Source organism: Syngnathoides biaculeatus, chromosome 20 (assembly GCF_019802595.1).
Source record: "Syngnathoides biaculeatus isolate LvHL_M chromosome 20, ASM1980259v1, whole genome shotgun sequence".
NCBI lineage: Eukaryota > Metazoa > Chordata > Actinopteri > Syngnathiformes > Syngnathidae > Syngnathoides > Syngnathoides biaculeatus.
This window is the reverse complement of record NC_084659.1, coordinates 14,268,141-14,286,368: the sequence shown is the minus strand read 5'-3', so window position 1 is coordinate 14,286,368 and position 18,228 is coordinate 14,268,141. Positions and strand designations below refer to the sequence as shown.

The window sequence follows — 18,228 nt, the reverse complement described above, 5'->3', positions numbered from 1 at the left end:
CTCTGCGACGTGATTGTAGCAACCTGTTCCATTTCTAAACATACATAGACAAGCCGCCCACGCGAGCGCCTGTGATTGCAGCGTCAACTGGTGGGCAGATGTTGCCTCCCTAAGCGCACGAGCAGAAACTGTGTGAGTGGCAGGTCGTTAAACACTTCCTTTTTCACAATATGTCAAAACTAAATGTGTTCACATGATTAGCAACTGAATACAAGTCATTTTTTAGCTGTCCCCAAAACCCCCTCAGAGTACTTCCTCTGCAGCAAAATAATGCCTTTACGTAAATTGACAGGCGACAACCAGGAAGTTGAAACAAGAAAAAAAACAAAAAAACAGACATTGACAATGGAAAAAGGGAAAATCTGAATTTATGAAAATAAGTTTTTCATATCATCAGTGCAGTCATCCCAGCTAATGATGTACAGTGCACAAGTCTGCCTGTGTAATCTTCTGCCAAAGACCTGTAGTGGGCGGAGGCGACTGTTGGCTATGCGGGTCACAGACGGCGCACGAGCCAATCGCAGCCGCTCGTGGATTATGTGCTATAAAAAGCCACATGTACAGTATTAAGTAAACCTGCCCTATATTAGAGTGTCGGAAATAGAAAACGTAATGACGTGCGCCGCTTGCGCTAACAACATGGCTGCGCGCACAGAACGGCTCATTTGCAAAAGCAGAGTTGCCGTTGCCCCCTCCAGTGAGCATTTAACCCTTGAGAGCCCACGGGGTCACATATGACCCACTGTAATTAAAGGTCAAGTGTGTAAAATGGGTGATTTTTAGTATGTTATTAACGAAAAAAAAAAAAACAGCAGCCGGTATGGACCCATCCATTTTTTTTTCCCCCACCACAAAACATGATTTTGACGTATATGGCTTTTTGGAACTCCCGCCATGAAAATTCTCTCGAGGGATTTGTTTTCGAGAAAAAGCAGGAAGTGACGTAGATGGCAGGACCGCCCTCAAGTGGACTCATTTGTTTCGACTAATTTTACCTGCTGGAAGGTAGCTCTTTGTTCCTTTGTGTTCGCCAAAATGCCGGCTCGTTGCATTGCTGAATATTGCTCGAACACTCGGGAGGATGGATTTACTCTTCATACTTTTCCAAGAGACCCAGTTCTTCGCGAAAAATGGATTGCACAGGTGCAAAGGACAAGGGCTTTGTGGGTTCCAAATGACAGGTAGGTGTGTATACAGCTACTAAAAAAAACAATAGTTGAGGGGGGGGGTAATCTGTAAATCAGGGGTGCTAAATGTGTCAATGTGCGCATCGGAAGGCTTCCGTGCAGCAGCCACTTAAGGACGGCCTCCGCAGGCTTTGTAAATCGCCACCAGCCTTGTCGACAAGGTCGAACCGGCCACCAGCCTTGTCAGTCAAGGTGGCTCGTCGCGGCCCCGGGCCACGTTGGCTCATCTCTGCCGTGGAAGTGGATCGGACGGGGACACAGTTTGGCCTCGGCATCGTTTTCGCCGTCGCTCGCGGGTGGCGTTCTTGTTATCACCACCGTGCAGAGGTGGATCAGGCGGGGAGGTGGTTTGGCTGTGATCCGCATATCATCTAAATATGGCTCGAAACGATAGGGTAAGACTGCCCCGGTCACTTCACTCGGTTGCGAGATGTTCTCTTCTTCGAAAAGAGATTCCGTGTCTGAAGAGGCATGTTCCATAGTCGGGGCCACAGCGTGTTTTCAATGGCGAATGTCCCAGTGTGACATCACGGGCAGGAGATTCAGCCAATATGGCGACCACTTGGATGTCGAATGACACTTATGCAACTTTGCGCATAGATGACGTGCTTTCCGCTCATATTTATTTTTTCGTATAGACATTGAAGTGAATAATGTTATATGTATTTTTCATTTCAATATCTATTTTAGGATGTTTATAGGTATGACACTTGACCTTTAAGCCCCACTGGGTCATATGTGACCCACTACCTATACGGGAAGTAAATTAGTACATTTTTCCAAATGTAATGTTTTTATGTTCCTTTGATGCCTATTGATTAATTTAGTCAATTTTAAAAGAGGATTTGGATGTCTTGGGTTCTCTAGGGTTAACATATGAAACTTGAGACTTTCGTTTCTAATCGGAAAGACTCACTTTCATTTCCACGTAATTTCCTGAATGAAAAGAAAGGAGGATAGTGGAAGGCGAAAACTTAAAATCCCCGATTTTACTTTAAGGCCATATACGCCAGCCTTAGTAGAATTTAGTTTTTACAAGATGAGATTTTCTTTCAAGGCCATATCCGTTACTTAAGAACCCCTTGAGAAACAATAAAAAAAGGAACATTACCATTGCCTATCAGGCAGTTAACCAGACAGCAAATTGAAGCGGTTTTAATATGTTTCCTGAGAAATCACAAGTGCAACATGTACCAGTCTGAAATGTCACACTGTGTTTTGGCTCGAGTATTAAGTGTTTTCCACACACGCAAAACAAAAACTAAACAACATGAGGTCATCCACTCACTTGTGCGGGTAATTTCCTGACAAAGAGATGAGAGATTAACATGGCCTTTAAAGCACGATTCTTGGGATTTGAAATAACTGTGGACAGTCAATATTTGCACATTTGACATCTTGCAATATTTGAGCCCGTTTTCCACGGTAGATGTGACAAAGTCATGTTGAAGAAATGACAGACACTACTCATGCAACTCCCGTGGGGGGGCAACATCTAGATGACTGAGCAAACACAAAGTGTGTAAAGGCAACACGGGATCTTGGGGGCTATTTTAGTCAGTCAGTCAGCACTCAGACCAATGGCGTTCAGTAAATGCATTCATAATTTCATTAGTTATGACCCTCGCTGGGATTATGTCACCGTGGCAGTTACATAAACAAAGGTGATCAATAAATTGTGAACAGCAGGTCAATTTCTCAAGTGGAAAACACAGCAGGGGACTCTCATAATGCACAGGTTGTGTTCAAATACAGTTGGGGAAACAGAATAACTCTCCAATTATGGGTCATAATAGTGATTAATCTAGTGTAGGTGGATGGGATGGGTTTGACAGACACTCTGCTCTCCCTCCAATATCAAGTGGGCGTACGGTGAATTGTTCAGAACCCGAAAGGGAAGCGTCATGTCATGTGAGACGTCCAAATCTTCCCACATGCACAGGAACGCACCACATTACAGTCGCACCCACTTCCAAACAAACTGCTCGGTTTTTTTTTTTGTTGTTGTTGTTGTTTTTTATTTGCCCCCACTGAGCTAACCGTGACCTATTATTCAAAACATATTTGAAATTTGAGGAGTTCGCGGCAAGTAATAAACTTGTGGCTCATTAATGTAATAGTTGGGCGCCGTGCTGGAGGACAACAAATGGTTTGGTAATGTACCACGAGAAGGCCCAGCTACCTTAATTTCATGCAGAAAAATGGACGTCACACACTATTATGGTATCTATTTAAATAAAATGGTTGCGTCTTTTGGAGGAAAAATATATGTAATTTGGGAAAATACCTGAAAATCGACTCACGTACCGTTATTTTGGCAGGTTAAACACACCACGCCACATATTTAACCTCCAAAAGTGTTCACTTTGAATTCAAATGTGAATAATAATTTTAAAAAAAAAGACATTTACGTACCCAGCACGTAAATCGTAGCAAAGTTTCATGAACACTGAGATTGGCCTTCGTTATCAGTCAGTACACCTGCTGCTCAGGACGTCCACATGAACGCTAGTATCGCGCTGGGAGGAGGAAAAAAAAAAAAAAGGCTGCTCCCCTCCATCAATCCATCACCAAAATAGGCCACCTCCGAGTTGAGTGCGGATTGTCAAATTGGGGGAAAGGCAGTAAAATAAAACGCCAAGTGCGTCTCTCCTCACGGGAGAGAAAAGCTGCCGTGGCCAGCCAGCACTTAGCCTTAGCCCGTGGCGCGGAGAGGAGACGTTACCGTTGCTTTCCCACAGGCAGGGAAGGGAAGGGCCGCGGAAGTGACGTCAGGGCGAGCTCTTAAAGGGGACATAGGCAGGCAAGGGATACCCCGGGTGAAAAGTCGATGCAAGAACAAATAATAATAATTTTACAACTCTATATATATGGTATTGGGATTCCGAATAATCATATCTTTACATTATATTTGTTTGGGGCTGAACTATCTCATGCAATGAGCCGGAAATATTTTCAGACAGGCAGAAGTTCTTGATCAGAAACGCATTTTCAGAAAAATACTAATAACTATAGATTTATTAGTTTATAAATCCACACAAAGAGATTAGTCGCAATCAGACGATTAGATTATTGGCCACTAGACGGCAGAAGCACGCTTCAAAAATAAAATGATTTTTTTCTAGAATCTTCCCACTAGATGGCAGCATTGCACTTCCCATTTGGAAAGCGGCTCATGAGTTTGATTTGGCAACACATTTATAAATTTGATACCTGTGCCTAATTAGATGTGCAGGTTTCTTTATTATTATGACTCTTTCAACCTGAGAGGGGGACTCGGTCGCCATGACAACAAAAACCACAGCAGGTCTGGAACTTGACTCCGGCCTTCTTAGCTTTCACATAATGCTTGGCAGCGCGTGGCGACAACAGAAAATCTGTGACCAGAACGTTATCCAGTCAAAATGTGGATTTTAGGCCAGTTTATGAAATGCAAAAAAACTCACTGAAACAGGATAACGCTCCACAAATCTGCTACATAAACACTTTTTTCTCATTAGAGCACAAGGCTGCATAACAATATTTGAATTATTTGAAGGCTGACGTCGGAATGTCTGCGCGAACGTGCCAGGCAGCCCCGGTTTAAGTGGTCTGAGCTGCAGATAAAAAAAAAAAATGGAAATAATATCAGGAGGGGAGACAGGAGGTTCCATCTGCACTATCAGATCTTATTTTTTCATTCCGAGAGAAAGACTCCAGCGAGTACAAATTCAACATCTTTAATTTGACACATTTTGAACTCCAGTGTCTTGGAACCACAAAAATAAATATACATCATGTGACAAAACATTTCCAGTGTCCGAACATGACAAAAATAACCACGTATTAGCAATATCGATCGCGCAGCCGGAACGCAGGTGGGAAGAAGACGAAGGCACCTCGTGAGTTGAGTGGTAAACATAAATTAAAAGTTTAGCTGCAATGTGGACTCTGGATGAGGTGAACTGGAGAATTCCCACATAAAAAAATATAAAATAAAAACAGGCAGGATCAACATGAGAAGTGTTTATAGTGCTACAACATTTCCTTCCTTCCATTGGTGCTCTCTCAGTCTCTCAAAATTCAAACCTTTGTCAGGCCTCAGCTGATTGTACGGGTTTGATCATAAAGAACAAAAAAAATAGATGCACAAACGGTCATCTTGTCGTGCTCTCCGTACGTGAGAGCTTTTGTTTGAGTTCCAAAGGTAAATCAAAAGGAGCACTTGGTTTGAGTTTCCAAAAAAAAAAGAGCACTTGGTGTGTTTTCTGCCTTCTGGTCCTTGAAAGTCTATCGGACAACAAATGTACCAACGCGTTTCCTAACGGTCACATTTTGCAATACATTCAAACAGGGAGGTCTTCATCCCCTTTTTTTCCTTTTATGCATTTGGCACTTGGGTTCCATCCGTCCAACCTCCTCCTTTTTGTTCCCTTTATCATTCCTTCTTTTCGTCCGCTGGGTAATACTGATCTCCGGAGGAAAGGTGGACCGAGAGAAGGCCTCTGCCCGGCGGACGGTCGCGGGTCTTCCCGGGGGTTTTCCGGTCTCCTCCTCTCACAGGGGCGGGCTGGTCTGGATGTCCCTAACAGGTCAGATGGAAGTCTCGTTACTGCCGCTGTTAATTTGCGGGGGTTGGTGGCGGGATTTTGATGGTGGTGGTGGGGGTGGGGTGGAGGGAGGCCTAGAGGGACGGGAACAACATGCAGGGTGAATGCTAAGAGGTGTCGCAGTTCGTCAAGCGGGATGTTATTTGGGGGAAAGGCTTCAAAGCAACTGCAGCACAAACTCTGTTCGGCATGATTACATTTCTACACATTTTTTCCTCATATTTACTTTGATCACTTATTGCATAAAATACACCCCCAAAAAAATGTCCAAGTCAGTATTTTGCGTGAAGGTACATGCAATGAGGCTTTACTTGTTGAAAATACAAATTAAAATAAGAAACCCTTAATAACTAATTACAGGTTTTAAAAAAAAGATTTACTTTAGATTAATTCATGTTTAATCTATTTTTATTTTTAGTAGCACATAATACAAAAAGAAAAACATGTTGCTAAGTTAACTTAGAGTGTTGATGCAGTATTTGCATGTTTATTTGGTCCACCCAAAATGTTCCTGGGTCAGAGGGTCAATAAAAAAAAAAATTGTAAATACTTATCGTAATTTCCAGCCGACAAGCCGCGACTTTTTTCCACACGCTTTCAACCCTGCGGTTTATGCGCATTTTAATTTGTGCATTTTTTCCAAACGGTCGCAAGGGGGAACTCGAGCGGGAAAAGGTCAGAATGAGACAGGCGGAATGTATGTGCCAAGGAAATGACTTTTACCGGTCTGGCCCTGTCAGTGCTGCGCTAGCGTGTTACTGCCATGTCTCAGTGATTTTTACCGTATGTTTTTTTTTTTAACCGGCCCTGTTAGGACGGGTCTAGCGTTAGCGATTGCGCGGCAGTCCTAGCATTAGCATTAGCATGGCGCCGCTAGCTAGCATTAAACTCTCTGTGTACCGTCTTTCTTTGTAAATATCTTGTGTTTGAATGTTGGAACTTGCGGCTTTTACACAGCTGCGGCTTACGTACATATCAAATGGTATTTCCTTTACAAATGTACTCGGTGAGGCTCGTAACCAGGTGCGCTGGGAGTGATGGGAATTAAAAGACAAGATTTACAATAAGGCTGTTACCCTGTTTTTATCCTTTTAAAAATATTTTTCTAGGTCTTTTTTCCTTGGGCGAGTTAGAAATGAACCATCAGCAGAAGTTGATATGCACGCAAAATGAATACAAATGTACCGAAAATTCAAAATATAAAATATTCATGGCAATATACTACACATTAGGCATTTTGAAAGGTTAATACTGTACTTCAAAAGGAGAGAAAACTTGTACTTAAAGCACGATTCAATGAAGGTTTTGCACATCACTTTAAAAAATAAATAGAAATTACAGATTAAATGCAAATCTATTTAAATGAAAAGATAAATCGAACTGAGTTATTGCTCAGTATTAATTCTTTCGTATATCCCTAGAGGGAGTCCGGCGTGAGAATCACTAGTTAGTTCTAGTGTGTCTTATTAACGGAACGTTACTCACTCCGAGTCTGTGCTGTTGTCGCCGTTGACCGTCCCTGACTTCAAGTGCATCGCGATCCCACCATTCGCGTCGCGGTAGACGCCCGCCGGCGAGGAGCACGCAGCAACCTGCGGCCGCGGCGTACCGGGCGGTTTCACCGGGGACCCGTTGTTGCCCGGGCGACCGCCGTCGCTGGAGGTTGACGAGGGGTGGCGGGACGACGGCGACATGATGTTGACGGGCGCGGGGGAAGGGCAGGTGGCCATGTTGTAGTTTGGCGGCGGCGAGGTGATGGTGGGGGAGTTGTAGTCGCTCAGCTTCTCCCGGAGACGGTTCTTCATGTTCTTGTCGGTCAGAGGGGGCGGGTACCTTATCTTGTTTTTTAGGATCCCTAAGAGAAACAAACATTTTAATTTTGGCATATCTTCTTCTCAGCACTCACTTTCCTTGGACCGACGTGTAAAAAAAAATTACACACAAACCAGAAAATAGGCCGAGTGACATCTTGTAACTCAATACCTACACATATACATGTATTCATTATTCCCTGTGATGAATAACGAATACTAGTGACGTACTGATGACCTGTGAGAAGTTAAGATGGCTCACTGACCCCTGTTGGTTCAGGTGGGCATGCTAAAAGGAGCTCCACATTGGCCATTTAGTTGATACAGTGACAAAAAAACATTTTATCTCCCTACTGTCCTGTTTTTATTAAGTACAACAGTAAACTGATGTTACTGCATCTTACTGAGTAATTTGTGAAACTCTTCTTTACGAGTCTCTATGTCTGTATTATATTGCCCCCTGGTGGCCAAGACGAGAACACTTCTGACCTTTCCTCCGTTCCGGCTGGTGGTGGCAGTTGGTCTGACCGGCAGGGGTCATCGCCTCTTTAGCGTGGCCGCTCATCTGCTTGTCCCTGTCCTGGGGCATCTCCCCATTCCCATCGTCGACGGAGACGTGGTTGATCTTGCTCTCTGGGTGCAGCTCCACGTTCACCTTGGTCTCCACGCGCAGCCTCTCGGGAGCGCCGGGGTCCTCGCTGTCGCTGGCCGGAGTGGCGTCCGTCGGCCAGTACGGCGTCACGTGATTGGGCACCGAGTCCACTGGAAGGTTGCGGGGAGACCAGTTGAGATTCCGGTACTCAGTACTTTGGAAATGGATTCAACCAAATATACTGGGACGCTAAAAAAATAATGTTTAAAACACACCTTTACCTTTCGGCGTGCTATGAACCAGCTGCCTCTCGTTGTTCCACTTCGGCTTGACATCCATGTCGTCGTCCTCGCTGTCCGACGAGTGAGACGAGGCGTAGGAGGAACTGTTCTCGTCCAACGACAGCTCGCTGTCCGAGTCCGAGTCTGACAGTGGGAGGGGCGGGTGGGTAAGATGCAACGGAGTGCTCGTGAAACTTTCATCTTGATGAACTCACCATCTGCTTTAGAGCCAGTTCTGTGGAAGAGAGGCCCGTCGAGATCGGTGTGTCCTTTGGCCGTTCCCGAGGAGACGCTGGGCTTCTGGCCTGACTCTTCCCTGCTCAGATGAAAAAAGGAAGGAAGAGGAAAAACGAGTGTTGTAGAACTCGATGATTGTGCAAGATTAAGTCTGTTTTTTTTTTTTTTTTGTGGCATCTGGCTACGGCCAAGACAGTTCTTGGATTCCTTCCTGCCCACCTGAAACTGTGGAGAATTTGGCCCGAGGACAAACACGATACTGGCGACTTATTTCCGCCAACGGCCAAAGAGAAAAGTATGCGTGCGTGTGTCAGTCGTAAATTGCCTTCTCAGCAGTTATGCTCCAATCTCGTGCCTACATCTACCCGCTCGCTTGCCTTTGGTACCAGGCAGCACGCCACAGTCTCCCCACCGTCCCCCCGCGGCACCCATTAACCTCGGGGTCGGCTCATGTTTGCCCCGACGACAGATTTACGAGCGCAGCCCTGATCTTCTACCTGTCAAACCTCCTCGAAAGAATCTAAAGCTGCTGAATGAGTGTCGTGACTTAAATGCTGTAATCTGATCCCCGATATAAACTTCACTGGTCATTCTGGGGCGGCACGATGGATCAGCTGGTGAAGCGTTGGCCTCACAGTTCTGAGGGTTCAAACCCGGCCCCACCTGTGTGGAGTTTGCATGTTTTCCCCGTGCCTGCGTGGGTTTCCTCCGGCCACTCTAGTTTCATCCCACATTCCAAAAAATACAACATTAATTGGACACTCTAAAATTGTCCCGAGGTGTGATTGTGAGTGCGGCTGTTTGTCTCGATGTGTCCTGCGATTGGCTGGCGACCAGTTCAGGGTGTTCCCCGCCTCCTGCCCGTTGACAGCTGGGATAGGCTCCAGCACTCCCCGTGACCCTCGTGAGAATAAGCAACAAAGAAAATGGATGGATGGATGGTCATTCTAGTTAGAACCGATATTTCAACCCAAAATCTCTGAACTGCCAGGTACATTTTCTCACCAGTCAGGTCAGATAAACAATAACGGAAAAATGATATGCACTATAACACATACCATAATTCCCGCCCTACAAGCCGCGACTTTTTTTCCCCACACGCTTTCAACCCTGTGGTTTTTGCGGTGATGCGTCATTAGCACGGCGCTAGCATTAGCGTTAGCACGGCGCTAGCGTTCAACTCTTTTTGCGTACCGAGGCTTATCACCACCTGCGCTGTGTAGGCCGGGAATTACGGTAATAAAGAATATCTTGGATGTTTGTTGCAAAAAGCCATACAAGCAGATTTAGTTTACACATAATGATATAAAAAAAAAAAAACAGATGCTTTACACTAATAGGTGGGTTGAATAATGTATCTACACACACACACACACACACACACACGACTCGCAAAACGCGATGGATATTGGGTCCATCAACGACGCCCAAAGAGTTTCGCTTGTGTTTTGTTAGTGAGTGCGAGCCATGCACTGGTGGCCGTCCAGATGACAAAACCCATGCACACAAGTGTGGTGGAAGCGGCCATGCGGTCAGTGAGCGTGCTGTACCTCCTGATCGCGTAAGCCAGGTAGCTGCCGTGGCTCTTTGCTGACCTGAGCGTGCTGTCCAGCGAGACGGTGGACTCGCCCGCGGCCGCGCGGTACACGGGGCCGTCGTCCATGTGGTTGCAGTTGAGGGAGCGCTGCAGATGACGACGCGTCAGCTAAAAAGCGGAAGTGGCTAAAGCGCCGGCGGTCCCTCACCGTGAGTAAAGAGGTCCGCGTGGTGCCCGTGTCCTCCGGGAGGCTCTTCTTCCCCGTGAAGACGTTCTTGAGATGCTTCCTCACATCTTTGTTGAAGATGATGTGGAAGAAGAAGATGAAGACGCCCTGTGAATTAAGCAAAAGGGAATTGAACCCGCATTTTTCTCAAGGGAACATACACTAACTCCCGGCATACAGAGTGCACCTGTTTATAAGCCTCAGTACACAGAAAGAGTTTAGCGTTAGCGCGGTGCTAGCATTAAACTCTGTGTACTGAGGCTTATAACCAGGTGCGCTAACGATAGCGCCGCATCACCGTATAAACCGCAGGCTTGAAAGCGTGTGAAAAAAGTTGCGGCTTGTAAGATGGAAATAATTTAGAAACTGACTCGTAAACTTGGACTTTGCATATAATATCATGACTTTATCTTTAGAAGTACAATTATTTTCATAAGATTCTGAAAAATCATTCCTGTAAAAAAAAAAAAAAAACAAAACACATATACCCGGTTCTACATTAACCAATCAGAATCAGTTATAATGGCCAAGTGTGTAGAAGACACAAGGAATTTTTCTGCAGCAGTCGGTGCTGCCCTGGTACGGCACGTAGAACAGAAAACTGAGAACAAGGAACAACATAGCAACAAGAACAAGAAACATTTGTTTTTGTCATCTGCGAACTTCAGGAGTTTGACAGTCGGATGCCACAATGTGAAGTCGTTCGTGAAGAGAGAGAAGAGTAGAGGGCAGGGAACACAACCTTGGGGTGCCCCAGTGCTGTATCTGTTATACACTGAAAAACTCACTTATTTGCTGTGTAAGGCTCGAGGCAAAATAATATAAAAACCTTGCAATGGCATCAAGACATAGGTTGAAGTGAAAAACAAATTATTCACTTTTAGTATAGCCACAGCCGTGTCTAATGGGAAAAAAAAGTGCTTTACTGCCATATCTTTGGGCAATTTGAACCTTTTATCGGGGTGTTAATTCCTGAAAGATTTTCGCAGTAACGCTCGGTCGCAATTCTGATTAACTGACATCGATTGGCACAAAACGTTTGTAAGCGGGCCACAGTTGAGTCACCTGCAGACAGGTGAAGCTGGCGAACAGGTAGTGGAAGCTCAGCACGTCGCTGTTAACCGCCATGAGGCCCAGCAGCCAGGAGGCGCTGATGAGCAGGAGCAGGAGGAAGGCCATACGGAGTGCTGGGCTGAGGAGGTATGGCACGTGAAAATTGACTCCAAAGGACTTATGGACTAAAATTGGAAATTTAATTTGTGTGTGTGGGGGGAATAAGTGGTGGTAAACGTGATATTTGTATGAGTCTGTTTGGAATAGAGATGCTTACATAGCGCCTGACTTCTCAATCGCCTTTTCCCTGCGCCCACAGGAAGCCTTCGCAGCCAAGATAAAGATCACTATGTTCACCTATGGAGGGAAAAATAAACATTTAAAAAAAAATCAATACATAATTATGTGCCAATGCTTTGGTGTGTCAACAATTGTTTGGCCAAAAACATACCACCACCACGACAAATACGGGACCCGCGAAGCTCCAAATGAGCGTGTCATGCACGGAGAGCCAACAAAAATCGGGGTTGCCGTAACCTTGAGGGTCCAGTCCGACGGCCAGGCCTGACAGAAGCGGACGCACGAAGAACTGAATCAATTAAGAGTCCAGGAAACTTGGTAAAGTGAAGCTCATTTAAAAAAATATATATATTTTTTTTACCGGTGATGACAGCCGGAATTCCCCAGCCCATCGCGTAATAGAAGCGCATGCGACCGTGGTTGATGTTGCGCAGCTCGGTCAGCATGCGGTAGATGTGCAGGCCCTCCACGAACATCCACGCGAAGGTGCACATGTAGAAGTAGTGCAGGAGGATGGCGACGACTGTACACACAAACTACAAGGAAGAGTATTTAAAAATGATAATCATAATGATAATAATTCAAGTAAATGCACAGAACTATCCCAACATTCCTCCAACCCTCTTGACCCTCCATGACGTTCATTTTTGCTGCTGGAAAGGAGGAATGCACTTTGTCAAAGAGCAGCCGCAATTTATAGCGGGCGAGATCACAGACTGAAAAACTACTTTGGCAGATTGATAAATCATCATGCAGGTGGGCTAAACACAAAAAGGCTCAACTGTTTAACTTTAAAAAAATATATAAGAACTTCACACGCCAAAATGTTCTTCCGTGAAAAGAGGGACCCTCATTAATAGTTACAAGCGCTGGATGCAGATGAGAAGTTCCAGAAAGCGAACAATGACCCATTATCGCCCCCCACCCTCCCCTCTGGTGGTATAAAGAGGTCTTATCTCATCCAGGGTAGACTAAAAGCACATTTAAATCCTACTCTAATACCTCCCAAAGACATGCAAACTGTCTAACTTTACAACAAAAAAAAGACACAAGAGAGATTTATCAGGTTAAATTAGAAAGCTTGCCCAAGGGCCTACCGCTACGAGGCCGGGTTTTTGAGACAGGTACCAGTCGCGGCATGTCTCCATTCAGCGAGGTGTGTGTGTGCGTGCAGACTTCAAAGTATTCCCACATCTTATGATTCCACTGAATGAATGTGTCTGCATACTGTAAATGTTTCCGAGCTGTTATTAGGACATTGGAGTGGTACCTCGGTTTTCGAACATCTCTGTTTTCGTACAAAATTTCAATTTTTTTGCTTTGTTTTTCGAACGAAAATCGGTATTCGAACGCCCTGACCGCTGACCCACGACAATTTGTTACTGTGCTTTCGAACGGCTTTCTGTTAATAAAAATATGTTTACAAGGCTGGGGGCCGAGTCGCTACAGTACAATGTACTCCCGGCCTAGCATACTCTATTGCTAAAGCATACATTTTAAGCAAAAAATAAAATGTTTTAATTATATAAAGTATTTAAATTATTCATGTATTTCTACTATGCAGTGTATTATCAGGAAAGGCTAAAAAAAAAAAAAAAAAAAAAAAAAACGCTTTTAAAAAATCTATTTTTTTAGGCTTGGAACGCATTATTTTTTTTTCCATTCATTGGAATGGGAAAACATGCTTCGGTTTTCAAACGGCTTTCTGGAACGTATTGTGTTCGAGAAACGAGGCAACACTTTATTTTACTTGAGGACTCTATACCAAGGGGTTCCTTTAAAATTCAAGGCATGTGCCTATTCACTGCTGGCACCTTTGCATTTTGGTGCCAGACTCTTCAGATTTAGTTTTTGAGCATACTTATCAACAATGTAAATAAGTCCAATCTCTCCCTTATTTGCAGAAACTACAAATACGAATTCGTAGGCCAAAACATTGTGTACAAATCAACTAAAATCCCGATTTCTCCTCACCGGACTGTCCGTCTGATTAATGCCAAGCAGGAAGATGAGTTCGGAAAAGAAAAGCGCCGCGACCAGGTTCCTGTGAATGGCGTGCAGGTTGGAGCGCAGTCGGCGCAGCAGGCACAGCAGGATCAAGGTGAGCAGGAGCAGGACCAGGGAAACGGACACCGTGGAGTATGTGACGATCTTCAAGGGGAGAACGTCGCCGTACTTGAGTGGAGAGAGAGAGAGAGAAGTCAGTGAAAGACAATGGAATATTGCATTAAAATTCAAAAGTGACATCAGTACTTCTCTCTTTGACATGTCCATGAGCACGGCGAAGCTGGTCATGTGATTACACTGGCAGCTAATGTGGCTGTAGTTCCTCTCCAGCACCTCGCAGCCTTTGGAGGACCAACCACCCGTCCCGGCGATCCTAAACACGCCCGCGAGAGTCACACGTCAATGATGCCGAAAGCAGAAACTGCAGAAATGATTATTTGCGCGCTCCTCAAGTCAAACGCACGCGATGGAATGGTTCCAGAAGACGCAGACAGGTTTGGTCCTCTCCTCCGTCTCCTGCAGCGTGTACTCCAGCGTGATGGGAGGGTCCAGGACCGACGGAATTGGGGGCCCCTCGCTATGCACCGCGGCGCTAAGGATTGCTGTGTTGATCACCGGACGGTTAGGGACCCTGCAAAGACGACACATAAAGGAATCCCGTCATTTCAACCATTTTCATAAACCTTTTCCTGATTAGAGTCCTGGTCTTGTGACTGGGTGACTTCCAGGGCACACCTTGAACTGGTTGCCAACCAATCACAGGGCTCATTTTTTATTCTCCATAATGTGAAACGATGTCAATTCTATCTACCTCAAGCTTCTACGATCTGGGTCAAATCTTTCCGGGAGCAGCTTCCCTAGTGATTTGTAAACAATCACCACGGCAACCGGCAGACGGACAGCTGGCACAAGGTGGCGACGGCTCCTGTCAGAGGTCGTGTGACCCTCCACCGGGGTGGTTTCGCTCTGGGCGGCGGGCGTTGTGGTGGCTTCCTCTGATTTAGACAAGCATGTATGGAGGTGAAGAAGAGACAACAGCAAGAGGCTCGGGCATCGATGTAGCGTAATTTCCGGCCTATGAGCCGCAACTTTTTTCACATGCTGCGGCTAATTTGTGCATTTTTTTTCTAGCTGCCGCAAGGGGGCACTTGTGCCGAAAAGGTAAGAGTGAGACGGTGGAATCAATGTGGCGAGTAAATGGTCCTGTGAGCGCTCTGCTCAATTGTTGCTGTGTCAGCGATTTTTACCGGTACGTTTTTTTTATTTTTAAACCGGCCCTGTTACTGCACTGCTAACATTAGCACGGGGCTGCTCATGTTAGCGCGGCGCTGCAAGCATTAGTGTGGTGCTGCTAGCGTTACTGCGGCGCTGCTTGCATTAGTGTGATGCTCCTAGCGTTAGCGAGGCGCTGCTAGCGTTAGCGTTTTAACAGCCCTGTTTGTGCTACTGTGTTGTTGCTATGTTAAGCTCAGCTAAATATTAAAACTTTAAAAAGTGTCTGTGTAAATATCTCGTGTTTCAATGTGGGCACTTAGGGCTTTTGCACAGGTGCGACTTATTTATATATCAAATGCTATTTCCTGGGTGTGTCTTATATCCAGTGCACTCTGTAGGCCGGAAATTACGCAGGGTTTTTTTTCGTTTGTTTTTTTTTTTTTAAACCTTTTTGCCGTTGACGCAGCAGATTAAAGTGAGGGAAATGCACGGAAGACCCAAGCACATCTGAATATTCCTCCTCGATGTCCTGGAAGTGGGGAAATGTCGCTTTCCGGGGGTCCGACACATTCAGGTAGTCTACGGATAATACTGGAGAAGGCGAGGTGAGAAAAATGATGCAACCGCGGACAAAAGTGGACTGTGTCACATCATCATACAGCGTGTCACATTACTCACTCATGTTGTCTGTCACAATGGTGAAAGGTTTCAGGTAGGTTTTCCTCACGTTTCGAGCAAGAGTGTTTGCATAGTCCTCAAAGTTCTGAAGCAGGTGGGCGGTGCCGCCCTCTGTCTTCTGGATTTGCTCCCAGTGTGCTTTAGTGTCCGGGTCAAGAATGGCGCTTGCAGCTCGGATCAAATTCTAGAACAAATGTTCAGGTGAGCGTTCAGTTTGACTAGTTTATTACCGCGGTACGCGTTACTGAAGTGCTCGTCTTTGCTACCTCGTTGAATTCCGCATCCCTGGTGGCGGCGAGGTCGAATCCCACCTGCCGGCTCTCGTGACGCAGCACGTGGTTCAGAAGCTGAGCGGCCATCTTGACGTCGCTGCCGTAGTAGCTCCTGGTGGCCCTGGTGGCGCCGTGGAGCAGACGCACGATGTTCTTGGAGTGCTGGCCATCCATCCTGGAGCTGTTTTGATGGAGCTCTTCGTTCTAGGAGGGCAGAAGTTATTTATTATAGGGTGATGGATATATTTTTAAGAGTAATAATTCTACATTTTGAGAAGTAATCACCAGTTTTGTGAGCTGAGCGAAGGAGGTGGTGGTGCAGTTAAAGAGCTCTGGCGACATCCAGCCTTTCTCGTCACTACAGTGGCGGACGGCGGTACCTAAAAACACATGGAAACTTTATAACCTCATTAAATTCATTGCTAAAATACTTACAGGCAAAGCAAACACGTCAGATCTAATTGAACTTTTGAGCAAAGTCAATGATCAAATTTCATAAACACTTTGAAAATACCAAGATGCATTCAAGGTCTTCTTTAAAAGGCGATGCTGGCACTTGGGCAAGGACCCGTCAGAGCTTGATTGATATGCAAAGTGTTCTTGTTGTCATTCAATGCTGTTGTTAAAGAATAAAAGGCTTAAGGTCAGGGGACAAAGTTGCAAACTCCCCAATGAGTCTGTTGTGACAGCACCGGGGTTGCCCTGGCGATGGTGCCAAGGCGCTCACCTCAATTGTCCTTCAGGCAGTGATTCCCCACCACTGTGAGAGATCATTGCATCTCCTCATTGTACTGAAAACTATTTATTTAAGACAAACAATGTATCTTGCTTCAACCCATTGATGCCAGCGACCCTTAGTGACAGCCAATCACAGAGCCCCAAACCTAGGCTTGCTCCATGTGCCCTTTAACGTCACTCACCAATAGATCCTTTGGGACAGTTCATGGCGGCTGGACGTCCAAACTTGGTCCTCGGCCACCAAATTCCAGAGTCGAAGGCTTTGGGGCAGCCGTCGTACACCACTGTGGAAGCAAAGGTTGCGTCAGTGCCTGCTGTGGATGTGACATGAGGACAAAAATGTCCAAACAGCCTAGGGATCGACCAGCGATTGAGAGTCTGAGCACGTTCTGTAAGGGCAAACGCTGAGCGCCATTGGCATTCCTCTTCTGTCTTCTATTCAGCGCTACTGTATTGTGCGTGCGCGCTGCCGCTGCCAAGAGAGCGCAAGCGGCAAACCCGCCTCTTCTGCTTGACTGCTCGGCGACAAAGGCAGAAAGTTAGCTCAACCGCAGCACCAGCAGATGTGCGCGACACCATTTGTTTCTCTGTTTTGACGCTGCCGATTCAACTCGGCTGAACTCTGACAATCTTTCGCAACAGTTTTCAGTTTTCACTCTGTGGGCGATATACTTAAACCAAGTCAGCGGAGATGCGAAGCTTGAGAAAATGCTGGCGCTGGAACGTTGTGAGAAAACAGATGGAGCAATGGACAAACCCGAATGCCCTCACTTGTGGGCAAAGACAGACACAGTTGCCAATACACTTTGAACCCTGAACTGAACTGCGAAGTACAAAATGAGAACAAGGAACTGCTGTCGACCACGGCTCACACCAAGGCACTCACATGCCGACTAACAAAAGCCAGATCCTGACATCACTTCCGAGACCTTTGTGAAAATCATAGCCATGTATAACAAAATTATTGCGAGAGCCCCCTCTGGTGGAAACTATATTGAAGTAATTTATTCTAAAAGAAAAAAAATGCCTTTTTAAGTGAGTGTTGATTCCTCGTGTATTTTCACTTAAACCCACAAGGGGTTCACAGTAAAGTCAAAAGTCAAGATACTTATTTAAAATTTACTGTATTTTCTAAACTACCGTAATTCCCGGCCTACAGAGCGCACCTCTGTTATAAGCCTCACCCAGTACATTTGAATAGGAAATACCATTTGGTACATACATACACCGCAGCTGCGTAAAAGCCGCAAGTGCCCACATTGAAACACGAGATATTTACAAAGAAAAACAGTACACAGAGAGTTTAACGCTAGCGCCACTGCGCTAATGCAAACGCCGCCGCGCTAATGCTAGCGCCGTGCTAACAGGGCCGGTTAAAAAAAAGATACTGGTAAAAATCACTGAGAAACGGCAGTAACACGCTAGCACAGGGCTAACAGGGCCGGACTGGTAAAAGTCACTTCCTCGGCACACATATTCCACCTGTCTCACTCTTACTCTTTCCA

The 18,228-nt window shown here is 45.6% G+C and overlaps 2 protein-coding genes across 7 annotated transcripts in view; both read right to left on the bottom strand.

Moving 5' to 3' along the window:
• The window catches only part of gramd4a (GRAM domain containing 4a), a 28,986-nt gene extending 25,055 nt beyond the window's left edge, over positions 1-3,931 (bottom strand). The window contains exon 1 of the mRNA XM_061807396.1: positions 3,603-3,931. Within this exon, the coding sequence (XP_061663380.1) occupies positions 3,603-3,631 (29 nt within the window). The 5' untranslated portion in view covers positions 3,632-3,931. The remainder of the gene's footprint in view (positions 1-3,602) is intronic.
• A 1,177-nt stretch (positions 3,932-5,108) lies between these two features.
• Positions 5,109-18,228, bottom strand: part of celsr1a (cadherin EGF LAG seven-pass G-type receptor 1a) — a 59,095-nt gene continuing 45,975 nt past the window's right edge. For 2 of the 6 annotated variants that reach the window (XM_061807934.1, XM_061807938.1), the window contains 20 exons: positions 16,906-17,007; positions 16,271-16,365; positions 15,980-16,189; positions 15,714-15,897; positions 15,483-15,626; positions 14,632-14,815; positions 14,284-14,451; positions 14,067-14,193; positions 13,788-13,988; positions 12,175-12,349; positions 11,965-12,077; positions 11,791-11,870; positions 11,526-11,652; positions 10,443-10,568; positions 10,248-10,381; positions 8,676-8,776; positions 8,455-8,604; positions 8,077-8,349; positions 7,262-7,631; positions 5,109-5,850 (listed from right to left, as the gene is read on the bottom strand). In XM_061807934.1, coding sequence (XP_061663918.1) covers positions 5,760-5,850; positions 7,262-7,631; positions 8,077-8,349; positions 8,455-8,604; positions 8,676-8,776; positions 10,248-10,381; positions 10,443-10,568; positions 11,526-11,652; positions 11,791-11,870; positions 11,965-12,077; positions 12,175-12,349; positions 13,788-13,988; positions 14,067-14,193; positions 14,284-14,451; positions 14,632-14,815; positions 15,483-15,626; positions 15,714-15,897; positions 15,980-16,189; positions 16,271-16,365; positions 16,906-17,007 — 3,155 coding nt within the window. In that variant the 3' untranslated portion in view covers positions 5,109-5,759. The remainder of the gene's footprint in view (positions 5,851-7,261; positions 7,632-8,076; positions 8,350-8,454; positions 8,605-8,675; positions 8,777-10,247; positions 10,382-10,442; positions 10,569-11,525; positions 11,653-11,790; positions 11,871-11,964; positions 12,078-12,174; positions 12,350-13,787; positions 13,989-14,066; positions 14,194-14,283; positions 14,452-14,631; positions 14,816-15,482; positions 15,627-15,713; positions 15,898-15,979; positions 16,190-16,270; positions 16,366-16,905; positions 17,008-18,228) is intronic. The other 4 variants (XM_061807935.1, XM_061807939.1, XM_061807936.1 and 1 more) reach the window with 3 other exon arrangements.